This window comes from Ophidiomyces ophidiicola (genome assembly GCF_022830035.1).
Source record: "Ophidiomyces ophidiicola strain CBS 122913 chromosome Unknown scaffold_7, whole genome shotgun sequence".
Taxonomy (NCBI): Eukaryota; Fungi; Ascomycota; class Eurotiomycetes; order Onygenales; family Onygenaceae; genus Ophidiomyces; species Ophidiomyces ophidiicola.
This window is the reverse complement of record NW_026054647.1, coordinates 728145-747418: the sequence shown is the minus strand read 5'-3', so window position 1 is coordinate 747418 and position 19274 is coordinate 728145. Positions and strand designations below refer to the sequence as shown.

At 44.5% G+C, this 19274-nt stretch overlaps 5 protein-coding genes across 5 annotated transcripts; 2 read left to right on the top strand and 3 right to left on the bottom strand.

Moving 5' to 3' along the window:
• Positions 1 to 5212: 5212 nt before the first annotated feature.
• Positions 5213 to 6157, bottom strand: LOZ57_002666 (uncharacterized protein; the record flags this gene model as incomplete). The annotated part of the gene is made up of 3 exons (XM_049251729.1): positions 5213 to 5529; positions 5581 to 5636; positions 5721 to 6157. 3 exons carry the CDS (start codon positions 6155 to 6157, stop codon positions 5213 to 5215), a joined length of 810 nt encoding a protein of 269 aa, XP_049109534.1.
• A 512-nt stretch (positions 6158 to 6669) lies between these two features.
• On the top strand, positions 6670 to 7924 carry LOZ57_002665 (uncharacterized protein; the record flags this gene model as incomplete). Its single annotated transcript, XM_049251728.1, has 3 exons — positions 6670 to 6937; positions 7005 to 7839; positions 7897 to 7924. 3 exons carry the CDS (start codon positions 6670 to 6672, stop codon positions 7922 to 7924), a joined length of 1131 nt encoding a protein of 376 aa, XP_049109533.1.
• Positions 7925 to 9116: 1192 nt separating this feature from the next.
• On the top strand, positions 9117 to 11727 carry CDC53 (ubiquitin ligase (cullin) of SCF; the record flags this gene model as incomplete). Its single annotated transcript, XM_049251727.1, has 6 exons — positions 9117 to 9163; positions 9229 to 9298; positions 9369 to 9385; positions 9439 to 9521; positions 9588 to 11485; positions 11539 to 11727. 6 exons carry the CDS (start codon positions 9117 to 9119, stop codon positions 11725 to 11727), a joined length of 2304 nt encoding a protein of 767 aa, XP_049109532.1.
• Positions 11728 to 12352: 625 nt separating this feature from the next.
• On the bottom strand, positions 12353 to 15411 carry LOZ57_002663 (uncharacterized protein; the record flags this gene model as incomplete). The annotated part of the gene is made up of 10 exons (XM_049251726.1): positions 12353 to 13804; positions 13854 to 13991; positions 14054 to 14094; positions 14148 to 14319; positions 14375 to 14454; positions 14511 to 14574; positions 14627 to 14654; positions 14727 to 14972; positions 15060 to 15164; positions 15350 to 15411. 10 exons carry the CDS (start codon positions 15409 to 15411, stop codon positions 12353 to 12355), a joined length of 2388 nt encoding a protein of 795 aa, XP_049109531.1.
• A 612-nt stretch (positions 15412 to 16023) lies between these two features.
• On the bottom strand, positions 16024 to 17671 carry HOG1 (MAPK protein hog1; the record flags this gene model as incomplete). The annotated part of the gene is made up of 9 exons (XM_049251725.1): positions 16024 to 16129; positions 16190 to 16373; positions 16428 to 16506; positions 16557 to 16913; positions 16973 to 17072; positions 17155 to 17198; positions 17254 to 17383; positions 17494 to 17541; positions 17616 to 17671. The coding sequence occupies 9 exons, from the start codon at positions 17669 to 17671 to the stop codon at positions 16024 to 16026; spliced, it is 1104 nt and encodes a 367-aa protein (XP_049109530.1).
• Positions 17672 to 19274: the final 1603 nt, after the last annotated feature.

The window sequence follows — 19274 nt, the reverse complement described above, 5'->3', positions numbered from 1 at the left end:
GAGCATAGTACTTTATTGAAAAAGCATATGAGATAATTCTCTCAATTGCTGTATGATGTTCTGATTCTGAATTAATCAAAGTCTCACTTAATTTTGCAGTAGTAAATGAAATATCAGACTGCATTATAATAGCAGTGTAGAGAGCTGAATCAATCTTCTGTTGATAGATATGTATTTGTTGCTTATCTTGTGCCTTCATATAAGAAGCTATATCTGCAGTTATCATTGATGTACATGATGACTTCAACTTTATAAGATTGAATTTATTAGCAATCTTCTCAATATAACTATTCTGACACAGTCAAAGCTTCTGAGCATCTCTATTGCATAAAACACAGATATCTAGAAATCACTCTAGCTCTTCAATCTTTTGAAGTTTATAATACATCTGTAGATTCTTCAATAACTGCTCAAATGTTTCAACATTCTTTCTGTGATATAAAAATACTATGTCATTCATGTAAAAGAAGATAATAATATTCTTATCAACAAATAGATATGATTCTTCATAAATCTGACAGAATTTTAGCTTCTGGAGTGTTGAAGTGAGATCTTCATATCAAAGTTGTGAAGATTCAGAGTGATCATATAAGATATGTAGAATCTTTCAAACATCTCTTTTCTTACTGTAACTCTCTGTCAGTCTGCAATAAACAGATTTATCAAATGAAGCATTAATGAATGCATTAACAGCATCAATCTGAAAGATCTCCATTTTAAAATAAGCTGTTATAGTCATTAAAAGGTGAAATATTCACACAGTAAGTGTAGCAGCATAGATGTTATGTTTATTATTGATATTCAGATCTTCATGAAAAATGAGTCTTGTCTTATAACATTTCAAAAAACTGTTAACATCAAATTTATACATATAAATTCACATTAAAGAAATTGAACATATTTCTTTCAAGCTCTCTACTTCTTCAAAGCATTTCTTTGTTTGTAGCTTCTTCATTTCCACATCCATGATGATCTTAAATCCATCAGCATATGGATGTTGCAACATTGAAAAATAATGCTTCAGAGACTTTGGAAGATTCTCTCTGTAAAGTTTAGAATTTGTAATTGTAAAAGCTGTTAAATAGTCTCTATAAAATGAATTCAATTGCACTGTTTGCTGCAGAATCACTGTATAAGCTGTTCATCTGTCAATTTGATCTGTGTTTTGACATCTTATTCTAGCACTTTGCCTAGAAGATGAAGATTGCTTGTTTGAGCTCACTTCAGCTGAGTTATTCATCACTTCTGTGACAAAATAATTGACTGTTAAAATTCTGTCATTAATGCTCACTGCTTCTGTGGCAGAATGATTGACTATTAATTGTCCATCATTTATGCTCACTGCCTCTGTAGAACTAGTGACAGAAAGTGTAGTAGATGTTATATCTTCAGACAGCTCAACTACAACATCACTCACTGCCCTCATAGCTTTCACAGCAGAATGATTGACTGTGAATGAAAGTTGATTCAGTGTCTCTATTTCAGTCAATGGCATTGTTGAATCATCTGAAAGAGATTGAATATAGATGTCTAGAGCTGATGACTCTGATGTTAACTCTAATGTTGACAATGCACATATCTCTTCTAATTGATCAGTTACTGTCTTAGTCATTGTTTCTATCAATTTTATTGACTGATCAACAGTCTTATGACTTTTATATGATGTATTCTTCTCAGAGTCTTCATCTTTGCTGTCATGCTTGCTCAAGCTTGTCTTGTTAATATCACTTACTTCAACAAAAGATATTGTATCTGGCACAATGAAGCTCTTCTGTAATAAAAATTCACTGCTAATTTCATTAGAATTAAATAGTGTATCTTTGTCAAATATAACATCTCTTGTTAATATAATCTTTCATCATACTGAAATTCAAATGCAAAAAATATTCATTGATTTGTATTCAACAAAATATTTAACTTTCACTCTAGAAGTCAGCTTCTGATTTCTTCCATATTGTGCATTCTTAATTAAAGAATATGCTCTACAGCCAAAAACTCTTATATGTCTAATTTCAGTTAAAGAAGTTGCAGTTCAAAGATATTTCTCTAAGAATTCAAGAGAAGTGTTTCAATCAAGATCTTTAATCAGAATTCTGTTTAAAATATACACTGCAGTCTTGATGCATTCTGGTCACAAATTCTCAGATAAGTTGACTTCAATTCATATTGTACATGCTGCTGTCATTATTAAAGCTTCTGCACACTCTGCAGCTTCATTTTGAGCCAGCATGTAGAATGCTGAATGTTGAACAACTATATTATATGTTCAAGTCAACACTGTCAGTTCTGACTGCATAGAGATCTCTTCATCAATTCAAATAGTCAATATAGTCAATTAATATAAATTGAGAATTACTCTTATCATTTTTGCTGTGCATGTCAAACTTTTGAATTTTTGCTGCATTGTTTCCATGTAGTGTAGATGAGTATAATCACAATATAAGTGAACCACCCATCTATCTTCATTATAATCTGAAGCAAACTGTATGAGATCAACAAACATCTTTATGAATAGATGTATAGATCTTTCTAATGATGTTCTGTGTATAATTTACTTTACTTTTGAAAGAGCACAAGATCTGCACTTCATCATTAGAGAACTCTGAGAGATCTTTTCAAATTTTATGTCAGTAGACATCTTCAGAAGATGAGTCAGAGACTCTCTTTCTAGATGATCAAGTCTCAGATGCCAAATATTCATGATTTCCAGCAAACTAAAGATCAACATCATGATCAGTTTTTTAATTAAATTTCTGCTCAATGAAGCAGTAAAGACACTCTTTGTTATACTGTCTGTTGCAACATTAATAGATCTGTATTCAACAATCATTTTTCTCTCTTTAACAGTCAAATTGAACAAGATATTTCTTGTGCTGATGTAGTAAACTGTAAAAGACTTGTTGTCCAAATAACAATTCTTCACATGCAGCAATCTGTGTGCTACTAGATTTATATAAAAGTCAGGGACATAGAGAATGTTCTTTAGTAATATCTTGCCAGCATCTGCTGATGTTTAAATATAAACTTCAACATCACTGTATCTGTGAATTTTACAATGAGTATTTCCAACAAGCACAATATTCAAAGAATCAGCATTTCAATAGTTTTGAAATCTTGTAAAATCATTGCAAATATGTGCATCTGCACCCCCATCTAATATGAAGCTGTCCCATAATGAATAGAATTCATATTTATTGCTCATATTAGTGAAGTTAAAAACTGTTACAGAAGTGAAGATAGTTGAATTAGAGAATGTCTTGACAACAGCTTTGTTAGCATCATCATCTGTTGCATTGTCTAAAGCACTAACTTCTTCAGTAGTATTTAAATTCTTCAATTTCTTTCAATTTACAATCTTTTTCTTTAATTTTCTTTTGTTCACTGGATTCTTCAATGCTTTATTGATCTTATTATTAATTTTTGGATCCAGTTTCCAGCCCATTGATTAAATAAGTGAATTAAAATATGAGCAGTATGCCCAATCATGTTGCTCTCTGCAAAGATATGTTAAGTTCATATTTCCATTATTCTTTCCCAACAGCTTATTTTGAACTATCTTTTTGATGGAGTATGCTGACAGCTTATTCTGTTGGTCTGGCTCAGAATTCTTCTTTAATGTCTGCTGAAATATTTAAATATGTCTATAAACATCCAGCTCATGCTTTCAATTCAAATTCTCTTCAGTTAGAAGCTTTGACAGATACATATAGAAGAACTCTCTGTAATTCTGAGAGATTGCTCTCAGAAATTGTTTGAAGACAAAAGATTTGTGAATATATTTGCACATATTGTACATGATAGTCTGATTTAATGCTTCTTTATAGTTCAGTAAATATGCTTTAATTACTTAATTCTTTAATTCATCTTCTAGAATTTTGAATCTCTCTACTAGTCTAGCTTTTAATTGAGAAGCATTCATCACATTTCTAGCATATAGAGCTTTCAGATGTTCTTTTGCAGTAGCTTCTATACTGCTCAATTCACTTATTGTAAGAATTTTCAGAGACAGATCTACACAGTCTCTTATTGTCTTCTGTAGCTCTTGCATTGCTAAAACTCTCTTCTTTTAAGTTCTGTATCAATCTCTTTGCATATTTCTTACATGTTTCATATCTGCAGAAGTTGCAGTTTCTTCAGTTTTTTCAGAAGAAAGAAAATTCTCTATAATGAATTTCTGAAGTTCAGAATGCATTTCTTTTGTTGAATTAATGTATGATCACAATCAGTGAAGATTTACTAAATACTTGATGTCTTCAATTCATTCTTCTCAATCATCAGAACTATTCAGCATAACAACTCTTCTAGATGATTCATTCATTTTTAATTAATTATTGAAGTGAGACATTAACTCTAGATTATGGTTTTCTGTAGACTTAGATTGATAAGAATTATATAGATGCATTAGATCTTCATAAACTCCACAATTAAGATTTAAGCTTAAATAGAGAATTCAATGTATGATCTCAAGATACTTAATAGTGATCTCTATTTGTATGAGTAACAAGAGTAAAATAAAGTATCTTGAATGTATCTTTAGATAACAATCAAATTCTTGAAAGAGTTTGGACTCATAACTATTAAATGACACAGAAGCATGTAATGATCATGTGACTGAATGTCTATAATATTGTGTCTGGTCTTGCTTCTAATGAACAAGACATGAATACTTATAAATGAACATGCTATAACTGAGGCTATGGAAAAAACATATGAAAAACCCCTAGCAAACCTCTGCCAGCCCAATAGACAAAGATAATGAAATCAGTACCATGGTCAAGAAGAGGAGGTGGCGAACCTATGGTTCTCCGGTTCCTCCTTTGGAGACCTGGTCACCTGACAAGTCACCTGACTCCTGCTCAACAGTACTACTCCGTACACGTGTCTAATAGATAGTGGAAAACGAGGTTTTGCTTTCATAGATTAATAGCCGAGGCGTCAATACGACTCCTTTAGTAGCTATAGATTATTCATTTTTAGCATCAAGGTATATTATGTTGGATTTGACCTTCAAGTCTATCCGCGTACTCCCTACCCAGCCGCCCTGTGATATGCCTCTAATTAACAAGACCAAATAATAATGTACATGAGCAGAGAGGTCTAAAGAGCACAGAATGGAGTTAATTCACCTGGCACCTAATCAAAAAGATCCAAAGAAGGCTCGAATAGCTAGAACCGTTATCTAGGTGGGCACAGTGTCCACTCATCAAAAACATCATTTTGTTCCCTTTCCATGGTTCAATAGCTTTTGTACCTGTGCAACAGCTCGCTCAACCTCGACATGTAGCTCTGGTGCATCTAACATTTTCGCAAGGGCTTTTCCGTCAGCAATGTCAAGAAGGATTTGCTCGTCCGGCGGCTCCAGTTGGGTGATGGGATCCGGCACAGCCTTTTCGTTGGCTGTTTCGACAGCACTGTTGTCTCGTATAAGACCAGAGTGTCTTGAATAGAGATGCTCCAGGGCGGGGGAGGATATCGGCTGGACGAGACGATGATTGAGGAGAAATTCGAGGTGTTGAGAGCCCCTCAGAGCTAGACACATTGAGCTTGAGAAATTGGCAAAAATAAAAAAACGAGTCCTACCTCTCCAATGTGACCATCCTCGGTATGCTAGGTAAAAAAAAGGTATATTGGGTATTCTAGATGAGGAGCGAACGTCAGACAAACGAGTCTCCAGAAAGTCTATAAAAGAGTCGCTCTCTAGAAGGATATGAAATTCTCACACTGGAATCAGGGCAATTGGTGCTGTCAGCGGAGCCACCCCCAGACTCCACCACATCCTCCTTCGATGCAGGTCCTGGCGCTCTGTTGCAAGCGTTCGAAGCATCCCAAGCACGCGGCTTTCGCGAATCACGTTTTCAGGGTAAAGCAGTTCAATGGGCTTCTGTGACTGCAATTCGTGCGCTTCCCTCCGCGCGTTCAGCGGGGGCACACTTTTGAGGCCCCATTCTTCATATGGGATGCGCTGCAGCACGCGATGGCCGTAGGTGGTCAGGGCTTTTTTCCAGCCTCCATCGGCCTCCTCCCATTTCACCCACGTAGCCGACGCCTTGTTCGTGATTCTGTCGAGGTAGCTAAGTTCTGCCACCGCGCCGGAGGTCTCCTTTTTGCAGTAGAGCAGGGTGCGCCGGGTGGAAATTGGGATCAGAAACAGCCGCATCGCAGGATTTGTCGGGGTGCAGAGCGTGGGTTCAATGGTCCGGGGCGATCTGGAGAGCACAGTCGACTCGAAAAGCAACCATTTTCAGCAGCGCGGCTGTGTTGTCGCGAGATGGACGCCGTGCTGTGCGTTGTGAGGCTTCGCGAAAACTCGCCAGGTCGCGCCCGACGTCATTAACCAGGCTGGCGCGGGAGGCTGGTGGCTGTGGCACAGCGGCCGATGTGCGGCTTGGCGCTCCGGACTCGAGATTGCGGCCAAATCAGGGATGCCTGGCCAGCCCAGCCTGTTTGATTGTCTCCTGGCCGTCGTTCGTTTTATGTTTCATTCTTGAATCGCCTCTTTTTTCTTCTTTCACATCGCCCGTTTTCGCCGCCCGTCCCTGTGTGCAGACACTTGGGAGCACATCCACCGACGCGACCGCACGGCAACTTGAAACCATGTGCCACCGGTATTGGCGACCCCGTCGATAGAATAGCCGCCACCCCCCGCCACAGACTTCTGACAAGACTGCCATGGCTGGGAATGGGGACGCCTCGTTGCGTTCTCAGCTTTCAACAACACGCAGCGGAGGTTCACGACGGACGCCGGAACTGATGCTACTCGATATACCCCTTCCAAGCAGGAAGTCTGGGCAGTCGATGACCCGATCTAGCTTAACTGATGAGAAGCGTTGGGGGCCGACACACCAGAGTGGTCCGAGCTGGCCCTCCAGCGAAAAGCATGAAATCCTCCAGGAACCCCTTCTAAACACAGGATGTCTACCCGTGAGAACTGTTCCTGGTAAGCGCTTTTTGGATATTTTTGACTTGCAAGTTACACTGTAGCTACACGTCGCTAACTGACACAGCGTGGGTGCAAAGTGCATCCCAGGCCAATAAATTGGGCATTTCCCCGCAATCGGCGCCAATTCTACCTGGCGGAGCGCGCGTCGCAGACCACCACTTTTCTATATCGGAAAACGCGAGATATGAAGGGTATGGGATTAGCAATGACGGTCGGCTCCAGTCAAGATGGAAACCGTTTGTTCAGTCCACCCTACACACTCAAACGACGGCAATGAGCGGAGAAAAAGTGGACGACAACTGGTTAGACACGCACTTTGGAGACTATTCTAGACCATGGCAAGGCAAGACTGATGAAACGGATTTGGAGAGCGGGTTCGGCAATATGAGCCTTACTCAGAGGCGGAAAAAATTCACCAAGCGTTTCCAGCGAACCATTCTGCAAAGCCCCATGGTCCCCCTTATTATCCGGCTGACCGTTTTCATATATTCTGTCGCCGCACTAGGCCTTGGAGGCTCCATCCGTCATTACGCTACAAAGTATGACCACCCCCAGGGGCCATCTGCAGAAATGGCAATCATTGTCGATGCAGTGGCTCTTGTTTATCTTGTCTACATTACATACGACGAGTACACGGGAAAACCACTTGGCCTGCGAGCGCCAAAAACTAAAATGAGGCTCCTCTTTTTGGATCTCGTTTTCATTGTTTTTGGGTCAGCAAATTTAAGCTTAGCTTTTGAATCTCTATCGGATGTGACGAGTTCGTGTACATCTGCGAAGGTGAATGACAGGTTTGATCCCAAGAACGATACAATATGCGAAAGACAGAAAGCGCTAGCATCGGTACTGCTTCTTGCATTACTTGCATGGCTAATGACCTTTTCCATCAGCGTCCTCAGGTATGCTAATTTCCTTACTTTTGTAGGCTTCCCAGGTACTAACGGTCCAATGAATAGGGTTGTGGAACGGGTAGCCGCAAAGTAGTTTCTTTCATCCTATAATTTTTCTTTCTGATATCCTACAGTTACGCGCATACTAGAAGGCATAGTAAAGGATATGACGCCCTTATACCCTTTTTTTGTTTATCTTTCTGTCTCTCAGCCTGGCTAGTTACGTTTTCTTGAGTGTATTTTTGAGGCATAATATTCGTTTGCTGTGGCTTCCCTAATTGTTTGGTTATTTCTTACCTGAAGCGAGGCGAAATGGAAAATATATCGATTGTTCTAAAATTATTTTCTTTTTTTGTGATCAAATGTATATCTCCAGAGCAAGAGTTTAACAGAACCACTTTTACATTACGTACAATCAATTATGATCACCACGCCTGCGCCATATGGTGAGCAAAATTAATACGTCAACTTCAATTTCAACATTTCACAGTCCCAATATCTAAATATATTTACTCTTTTCCTTCTCTAATATGGCGCACTAGTAGTATATGGCAGCCATTACTCCATAGATGGTTTTGCTCCGCTTGAAATTCCTGGAGGAAACGTGCCTGGACATTAAAAGCTTGGCCGTCTCTAAACAAGATTGTGCCATAGGAGCAACACAGTTCCAATTAGTATTCTAGTTTAACATTATTCTACTTAGTATAACATGTTTATTTGCTGTGCATTCTGTCCTGTAATTATTTAGCCCAGCATCACGGCCTACAACAGCCTACAAAGGGTGTAAAGAACGTCATCAGGTCAGGCCCCTTATCGATAACGGTAGTGGCGCTAGACCAATTTTACTCTAGCGCAGGAGAGTCAGGTGCGGACGGACGTGAGGTACCGCCAGGTTCACCCACGGCCTTTGAGCGCGGTGTGGTACCGTCAAATACCTCCCAACCTAAATACCCCATCTTCCCAGGCTCCCGACAGGCAATATTGACTCCAACTCCATCACATCTTCACCTCCATTTCTTTTATTCACTCCACTCCTCTCAAGCTGAGACCTACCATATTTTGCAAGGAACGCCAGGAGATCTACCTTCTACTGATCAACTGGCGTACAGCTTGTGTGTTCGTCTCACTTGTTGGGTAGTGACAACTCAGCTTAACCGCAAACCCGTTTTTCTCCTCCGAATAGGTGACCAAATATTGTCTGTATGTTGACTACAGTTCTCCACCTGCTTACTCGCCGTCCTAACTTCGAAAGTCCCTTCTTTCACGCCCAGGCTTGCTTTGCAGGCATGCCGCCCTCCAACATGTTGCCTCAGCAGAAGGAGGCTGTGGAGACGTGAGTGTCCAGATGATCAACTGTTTACCTTTATACCTCACAACCTTACTGATACTGGTATTTAGATGGCTGTTCCTCGAGCAGGGCGTTGAAAGAGTTATGAACGACCTTGAGAGTGGCATAGATATGGCTACAGTACGTCCAATTCAAACTCAATCTGAGCTTATCCCAACGCGTGCCGAATGCTAACCTACGAGATCAATAGTATATGGGCATATACACGTTAGTTTGGGCTGTATTTTACTTCCTTGAAATGCCCCGCTAACTCAATTCAGCGCCGTGCATAACTTTTGCACCTCTCAGAAATTCCAAAGCCCTGCCCACCACTCGTCGAATACAAACCACCGTGGCGGAAAATGTAAGTTCTTGGTTTCATATTTAGTACAAATAAAGAGAAACTGAATACAATTGTGAACCATTTAAGCGCATCTCCTCGGAGAAGAAATTTACACTCCCCTCGGTGACTACCTGACGAGGCATCTAAACGGTATTTATGAAGCCTCTCTCGGCCACTCTGAAGAAGCCCTTTTGGCATTTTATATTCGAGAATGGTCACGTTATACTACTGCGGCAAAATACATAAATCATTTATTCCGATACTTAAACCGACACTGGGTAAAACGAGAGGTCGACGAAGGGAAGAAAGAAATCTTTGACGTATATACTCTTCATCTCGTTAAATGGAGAGAAGATTTTTTCAAGAGAGTGCATGAGAATGTGATGACTGCAGTTTTGAATTTAGTTGAGAAACAACGGAATGGCGAAACTATCGAACAGTCCCAGATCAAAAGCATTGTCGACTCTTTCGTTTCCTTAGGCCTGGATGAGAACGACACATCCAAAACAACCTTAATAGTTTATCAGTTTTACTTTGAAAAACCTTTCATTGAGGCAACCAAACTTTTCTACGAGAATGAGTCGAGAAACTTCGTTGCCGAAAACAGTGTTGTGGAGTACATGAAAAAGGCGGAAGCTAGGCTAGAAGAGGAGCGAGCTCGAGTAGATCTCTACCTACACCCTGATATCACAAAAAACCTGACTGATACTTGTTTGAATGTTCTTGTTTCCGCCCATTCGTTACTACTGCGTGACGAATTCCAAGTACTATTAGATGCTGAGAGGCGGGATGATCTTGCTCGAATGTATAGGCTGCTATCAAAAATTAAAGATGGCCTTGACCCTCTACGAAGCAAGTTTGAGACTCATGTTAGAAGAGCCGGCCTTACCGCTATCGATAAAATTGCTGCTGGTGGTGATAGTGTGGAGCCCAAAGCCTACATCGATGCATTGTTGCAAGTACATTCAAAATACAGAAATATGGTCGAAGCAGCTTTCAACGGAGAGTCAGAATTTGTCAGATCACTAGACAATGCATGTCGCGAGTTTGTGAATCGAAATGCACTCTGTCACACAAGCTCTACGAAATCACCCGAGCTCCTTGCTCGATACACCGACTCCTTACTCAAAAAGGGCGTGAAATCACCAGAGGAATCTGAATATGAAGAATTACTCTCGCAGATTATGACTGTGTTCAAATATATTGAAGATAAGGACGTCTTTCAAAAATTCTATTCGCGAATGCTTGCCAAGCGCCTTGTTCATGTTAGCTCCGTATCTGATGATGCGGAGACTAGTATGATCAGCAAGCTTAAAGAAGCCTGTGGGTTTGAATATACCAACAAACTTCAACGCATGTTCCAGGATATTCAGATTTCCAAGGACTTAAATGCTAGCTATAAAGACTGGGCAGCAAGCACGTTTGACGAAGAGGATCGTAAAAAGATGATTGATCCGCACTTCCAAATTTTAGGAACTGGGTTCTGGCCTTTGAACCCTCCTACTTCTCAATTTATCCCTCCTGCTGAGATCCTGAAGACAACCGAACGATTCAAGAGCTTTTACTGTGATAAACATAGCGGCCGCAAGCTTACATGGCTTTGGCAACTATGCAAAGGCGAACTGAAAGCAAACTATATCAAAAATACGAAGGTTCCATATACTTTCCAAGTTTCAACCTATCAAATGGGAATTCTTTTATTGTATAATGAGCATGACACGCTGGACTACGAAGAAATTGAGAAAGCCACTACACTGTCTTCAGACATACTAGACCCAAATCTTGGCATCTTAGTTAAGGCAAAAGTGCTTCTTCCTACCCCAGAGGATGGCAAGCCCCGTGTTGGAACTTCTTATTCCTTGAATTATGGCTTCAAAGCAAAAAAAATCAAGGTTAATTTGAACATTCAAGTCAAAGCAGAACAGAAAACTGAGGCTGAGGATACACACAAAACGGTTGAAGAAGATCGCAAATTACTGCTCCAGGTTTGCTTTTCTTTCTTTCCTGTAGTTTGTGTCATTGCTAACCCATACAACAGTCTGCAATTGTCCGCATTATGAAGTCCCGCAAGAAATTGAAACATGTACAACTTGTGCAAGAAGTCATTCAACAGGTCAAAGCCCGTTTTCCACCTAAGGTTCCCGATATCAAAAAGAATATCGAGGCATTGATGGAAAAAGAATACATTGAGCGACTGGATGGTGATGAACTAGCATATATTGCCTAGCTGCTCGCTTTTTTTTTTCTTTCAGCTCGCCATGGAAGTTTTATTTGGGACATTTGCTGTGCACTCCCTGGGATTGCATTTTTAAGGAAGTGGAGAGGCAATTCAAGTGATAGTAATTTGTGTATCTTCTGAATTCAGCTATTCAGAGTCATGGTTCCGAGCCGGGTTTCCAGGGAAATGGTGCGTGGTTTTCTTTCAGTACGGCATTAGACATGCCATAGTTTTCATAAAACAAGAAAAGCGTCGAGCATTTGATGCGACCTGAGTTATGGAGTACAGCATCTCTTCTCTTTTATAGTTAATAATGAAAGGCCTACTGGCGACGATTTACTCCATAGCGGCTAAAATAAGGGTAAGGTTTAGTTACTACCTACCCTACCCACTTACTCCGTAGTGATACGGAGAATGCATAAATCGTTCAAGTAGTTCACGCAGACACAATGTCACGGTCCCCAAAAATCATCTTATCCGATAGGACACTGCATTGCAGTGAGTATAAAACCCTTCCAGTACAGAGTACGAGACTACAAATTAAGACCATTATCCATATATGTAAACCCTAAAATATACCGTCATTATATTCATGTACGTACGTATTTACTCGCCCATCCCAAGCAGCCCTTTCTTAATCTTTCGATTCTCCAGCCTCTACTTTATTCTGCTTTGAGATTGCTGCAGGACTGGCTTCAGGAATTGCGGCACGGGATTTATCTTCATCGAGAGTAGATGGGGAAATATTTGCCTTTTTCTCCGAATCTTGAGGAACTCGTGGTTTCTTGGGTGGCTGAGGGTCGGAGCTCGAAGTTTTAGAGGACATATCGGGGGCCAGTGACTTATTTGGGGCATCAGGTGGCAGTTCTGGGACCGATTTAGGGTCCGCGGTGGTAGAGCTAGCTGTTTCGGAAGATGCTGCCGCACTCTGAGAGGTTACGGGAGGGTCTTGTCGCTCGAGAATATTAGTTTTTAACTCTAGCTTCGGCACCTCTGCATCTTCTTCAAGTTCTTTAGGGAGGGAAGTAGGAGCATCCCGATGTTTGTCATCATTGCTCCGCCGTTCCTTGATAACGTCGTCGGCTTGCCAGATAAAACTCCCGTTGGGTAGAGTAGTTGACCCTCTGGGCGTTTGGGTTGGAGATGAGAGAACACTGCCAGGTCTGCTATTGGGGTCTGATCTCTTCTCCTGCCATTCTTTTCTCCGTTCCGTGGCCCAGGAGCCCCACGAACTGAAGTAAGCAGACGCCCGTTGGCCAGCAGCAGCTACACTGGCCTGGGCTTGAGAAAAATCGGCAGCAGTTGGCTTTCGAGGTGCAAAGCCCCACGAGCCAATCGTGGGTGATCGGACGGAGGAGAATGAAGGTCGCGGAGAAGGATCATTGTCCGCTGCCTTGTTGCCTTCCGTCGTTGTCGCCGTTGTCTGCTGCGGGGTTTTCTCGTCTGCCTTTTTGCGTTGGGCTTCGCGCATCGATTCGATGTCGGACCAAAAGGTATTGAATGCAGCCGTTACTCTTTTTTGCCCCGTGACAAGGTGTCTATTCAGTGCTTCTCGACCTTCTCGGACACGTTCATCGAGATGTAGCTCAGATACTTGTTGAGCGAGTCGGCGTTGGATATCATCAAACCCCAATCCACCAGCACATGGGTGACGGGGTTCGACAATAGAGAATAGTAACGAATCTGACGTCAATCGACTGAATAATGAGTAGTTGGAGGTTGTTTGCCAATGCTGTAAAAAGTCAAGATTGAAGTCCACTGCTGGATCTCCGTCGATATCTAATGGCTGTGGCTGAAATGCTGGTGATTTTGGCGTAGTGCTTGATGGTGTTGAAGGGGCCTGGTTGGCGGATTGTTCGTGGTACTTCATGGACGATAGCAAAGCTAGAAGGTATTCTTCAAATTGAAGGCGTATGAACTCTTCAGATCCTAGGTATCCATGTGTCTTGGGGCGATCTGGGTGAGCTTCATCCCACGTCTCATTGATTATCTGCGTAAGAAAATCGATCCATCGTCGATCAGCAGCTGTTAGAGCTAATGCCAATCGTAAAGAAGGAGAAGAAATTGTAATGTTATCTTCGTCAAGCTTCAAAATATTAGCAGATCTTCTTCTAATGGGAGAAATAATGGCATACATTAATCAAAATATCGCTATATCGATCCTTCTGTTGAAGAAGTAATGAGTTGGTAGATCCAACAAGATATGATTTTGTGCCGTGATCAGCGAGGAGGTCAAGTTGTTGTAGAGGAGTGTATGGCCCAAACATGCTTCCCTGATGGTCGCGTTAGTCTAGTGTTAAATGCCTTTGATCAGCGTTGCCTGTCGGTCAATTACCTTCCCAAAAATCTGGAGCGGCAAACCCATATAAGCAAGCACTAGTATCTGGTTAATGAATTTATAGAAAGTTACAGCTGACTGGGTTCCATACATGAACTTCTTTCGCTAGTTCTTAGAGATGTCGGCTTCTCCACGGTTTGCGAGTAAGTATCAAATGCCGGATCGGCGCAGTCGTCAAGATGATCCAGGAGGCCGGGTATCAACGAAATAAGGGAAAACTGTATCATGCATAATCGCTCACACCGAGATCCAAAAAACAGCATCTATGGTCATGTAAGAATTCGAGATTCTTCCCAGATAATGAGAGGTCTGTTTCACCTTTGGCTGTAACAAGAGACATTTAAACAGAACTAAGGTTTGATGCTTAAATTCGTGAATCATTTCTCGTAATGATAGCCCTTAGGTAGTTATTAGCCGAAAGTCACAAGAAACAACGTGTCTGAAAGGATCTAACCAAGATCATGGTCATTTTGGCCCGCTTCGCCATTTAGACAATCCTTAAGGCTCTCCCAAAATTTCTATAGTCCTCCAAGTCAGAAACTCGTCATTGGTAAAAATTAGACAACGCACCTTCAAGATATCGGTGTCCGAGAAGTCCCTAATAGAACATGACAGTCAGAACCCCCAAAAAAGAAATACAAACAAAACAACCACCCGGCGGCCCCCTCACCTCTGCGCAAACCAAGCCGAAGTCACAATCGACAATTTCTCGCGCAGCTGGCCAAAATGCTTCGGCTCGTTGATGATCACCACCACGGCCTTCTGCACGGTGGACCGCGTCACCTCCGGTGGCCGGTTGACCAGCGAGCTCGAGGCCAGCTGGCGCGTGCACGAGATCCCAAACAGCGAGGTCGCCGCCGCGCCGGTCGTCGTCGCGTTGCATCGAAGCGTGAAGTAGGAGAAGTCTTCCGTGGATCTGGGTCAATGGTTTCTTCGTGAGCTAGCTGTCTGGGGTTTGATCCTGGAGTCTGGATTTCTAGGGAGGGAAGGGGAGGAGGCGTACGCGTGGGCGCCGTCGGTCAGGGCCATGAATGGTAGCAGGGACCAGTCGTTCTGGCCCACGGGGTCGGTGCCATCTTCGCAGAAAGATAGTTCTATCTCGGGACCTCTGGGTCATGGTCAGCAGAGAAATTGATAGATGTCAGCGAGTGTGCCCAGCACAGGCCTAAGAAGCAAACGGGCATGCATTGCGGGGAAGAAGGATCCCGAAGAAGCGGGCTTGTTGGTCGTTGTGTGGTAGGTATTTTTTTTTAGATAACGACCAGATAAGACGGAAATAAGGGTCGAACTCACCTCGCATGGTGGAAATCGACAACCAGGAGGATAGGGTCCTGGGAAGTGCGGCGAGTGCCCATATCATTCGAGGTTCTCGTATGCTTTGTTCCAGCTGGACATGGCCGGGAATTCTCAGCAACCCAGAGCATCGTCGCGGCTCGCCTGATAAGTAGATCGGGAGATTGGAGGCGGCTTACTAAGCCAGTTGTACCGGGATGCGGCATCAGACAAGGGGCAGCACAGACACAGTAGTGATACAAATGAGCAAAAATAATATCAGCCTTTTTAAAGAATGTAGGTAAAATGCAGAATTACACAAAGATATCTCTACGTCAGTATTCCTTTTTCCAATTCCTATCCATATAATCCAGCCCCCTTTTCCAGCGACCAAAGTTGAAGATTTCCCCATAAACGGAAAGAGAGCTTACAAGCTCGGGGTATCGCTCCATCGTTACGCTCCTTTGTCAGCGCAGCCTAGGTTGGAAAATTTCAACCAGTCCATCCGTGGAAGTGCAGATAGCAGCGGTTGTAGAGAAACAGACACAAAACACCCCTCCCTTAAAAAACAGATCCCGCACGCTGACCCCGAATTACCGGCTACAGACAATTAATAAATGAACACAATCTTCATGGTCAGGATCTGTAGAGCCGCTGCAAGTACTCTTCTATAGTTTGAGCCTTGGCTTCCCAATTCACAATGGTACCTGGGGGGCAGCGACAGTGGCATCGATAGGGGTACTTTCCGGGCCGTCTTGAGTCCCCTGGTCAACATTGTGGTAGTCGAGAATTTCAGAATACCTAGATTTGAAATGCGTTAGATCTGCCTGGGGTGAGTTGAATGGGAGCTACGACTCGTACATCATAACCTTCCATGAGTCGACGGGCAATTCGGCATCATTGAAAGACCAGTCGAATTTCGATTCCGCCTCAGGTTCATCTGTTGGGTCATGATAAGGGGCTAGGTATTCATGCGCAAGACCTTGAGCAGCGGTGATTCGTTTTTTAGGGTCGAAAACAAGCATCTTCTCTAAGAGGTCAACCGCTGTGTAAAAAGAGTCATTAGTATTAGAACTGTGATTGTGAGGGTCAAAATTACCAAAATGGTCTGCATCTTTGAATTTCTCGCTTAATGGCTGGCGTTCACGCTTGGGCAGAGACTGCACAAATTGAAGGGTCTTCCGAATAGTCAGTAAGGTGTCTGGGAGGATAGCTGAGGAGAAAATACATTTGCACTACAGATAGTTTGAATAACATCATCTGGCGGTGACCCTAGTAATTCTGTGATGATTGAAAACTGGTTCACATGGTCTTTACCAGGAAACAGCGGGCGGCCAGAGAGCATTTCGGCAAAGATACATCCGGCGCTCCATACATCAACCTCGACATCGTATTTCTGCCAAGTAAGCATGATTTCGGGGGCGCGATAATATCTTGTCGACACGTAGCCAGTCATTTGAGGGTCTTGAACGCGGGCCAGGCCAAAGTCACAAATCTTCAGATCGCAATTCTCGTTGATCAGGATATTACTTGGCTTCAGGTCTCTATGAACTACTCCGGCGGAGTGCACGTATTTCAGGCCTCTCTAAAGCTGTCATGAGCATCATTCCAAGCAATACCGTCGATTGAGGGCGGAATAGGTACCAGAATCTGATAGAGAAAATACTGTATAAACTGTTTCTCTAGCGGGCGGGAGGTTAATAGGCGATGTAGATCTGTACCAAGCAATTCGGTGACAAAATAACTGTTGCCTGGTCAGTGCACCCGGATGGGGGTTTAATTCTATGGAATGTAGAGAATTGCGGGGGCGTGCGTAGGCAACGTACATGTCTTCCAGCGGCGAGATGAAAATGTCACTCAAGCTAATAACCTGTGTCGGGTCAGCGCCAAAGCATCCTGTGGAAACAGCGAGTATAGACACCCACGTTTTCGTGACGCAAATGCTTCAGCAACTTGAGTTCTCGATAAGTCCTTTTGGCAAGCACGGGGGTGCTGAACGGCTTCATGATCTTCTTGACGGCGACGGCTTGATTGGTCAATTGGTCTCGAGCAGAGCTGCAGACACGGCATCAGTCGCAATCCACACACACTTCCGCGGGCAAACACGTCGACGTCGCCGGGTGTTTACCGTGCGGGGTGGCGACAGGGGATGGATGGGAGCATACCAAACGAGACCAAAGGCGCCCATTCCAACGGGCTGCAAGTCGGTGTACCTGCGACGCCGGCATTGTCAGTTCTGGAGCAGTAGAAGAGGCGGGATGGCGGAAGGGGAGGCGGCATCGGCTACCTCGTTGTGATCTCGAAGGTGGTGCCGAAGATCTGAGCGCGCACAAACTCCGCCATGTTGAAGACCGATGGAGGAACGCGGGCGTGAATCCCCCGTCACACTCAGCGACACCTCCGTCCACTTCTCGGAAACTCAACTGCGAGGACAAAAAGGACGGAAGCGGGCTTTTGGACGGGCAGTGAAGGAGGTGGTGGTGGTGGTGGTAGTGGTGACGGGCCACGGATCGAGGAGCGGCGGTGGAGAGAGAGCCGACAAAAGAGGTGAAGTGGGGGAGGAAGTGAGGGGGAGGGGAGGGCAAGCAGGCAGGCAGGCAGGCAGGCAGTCAGTGCGGCAAGACAGACGGCGTGAGCATCACTTGCTGGATGGCGAAGCGGACGGCGGGCGTGGTCGTTGGGCGGGAGAGGCAATGCGGGCGATGGGGGGGGGCGGGCAGCGTGGCGGGCGACGGGGCGGTGGGCGGTGGTGGTGGGTGGAAGAGCGAGCGGCGGCGGCGGCGGACAGCAACAACGAGAGCGAGCGAGCGAGCGAGGCCTGGCATTCCGAAACGACGCCAAGCCTGAGTCTGCAGCCCAGGGCTCACCAGCCAACTAATAAGGGTATGCCACCGCCTAGTTCGCCGGCTAGCAGCGAACGAGCGAGAACCATCTCGCAACAGCCGGTCGCAAGTCCCCAGTCCCCAGTCCAGCGCGGGCGGGCGTGCGCTCGCCGGGCCCAGGTACATAGTTACGTACCCCGTACAGCACGTGCCGCCCCGTCACATGGCGCTGTAGTCGCTTGAGCTAACGACGTCACCGCCGGCCGGCCAAGCTCGAGCACAGCAAAGCAGGCCAGCAACGCAAGTCATCTCAACTATAAACTCCGGCCTCCTGCCGTGCAACGCGACTTCTCATTCACCGCCCCACTGCGCGGCCACCACCTGATGGCGTCAGAGGCCAGTCCAACGGCCCGTCTAGGCCCCCCCGCCTGCCAGGCGCGACAGGGGCCGCCGGCGCCATTCGTTGCTCTGCAATCACAATTTCGACGTCGTAGCATCAGCTAGTTCAACTAAAATACACGGGTCCGCCATTGCCCCTGCCGCTACGCTCCAATTTACACGGAGGCGATTGGAAACCGTTGGGGACGCTTCGCCCATGCTTGTCTGCTATGGACCAAGTAGTTACTCAATTAATGCTCGGGGGCACGCCACAGGCGAGTGTTGTGACGTGTAAACACGCCCTCAAAACAAGCTTGTGGCCTGCAGATACCAGTTTCTTCACCTCCATTATTTGCCGCCCGGGCCCTGAACACCTTAACTACCCTCCAGCGTCGGCGACCTATGAGTTAGTTATTGCCCCTCAAAAGGCGTTGCAGGGGCGAGCCGGCAGCCCCTTAGTCAGGGTCATCTGACGGCGATATTTCCGCCCAAGTTCGAACGGCCGCGCTTAGGTAAGAAGCCTCTCTTCCCCCCCCCCCCCCCTTTCACCCCAGGCGAGGCCCAGCCCCAAGGGGCCGCGTCGATTCGGCTCCAGGCGGAATCCTTTCCCACGAATCAAAACCGCCATCCGCGCCCTGGCGAGAAAAACCACTGTGCGCTGGTTCCTGGCCGGGGCTGGCTTGCCTTTCGGTATTATTATTGTCGACGAATTCCCCGATCGAGAGCTGCTTCTCACCACCCGATCT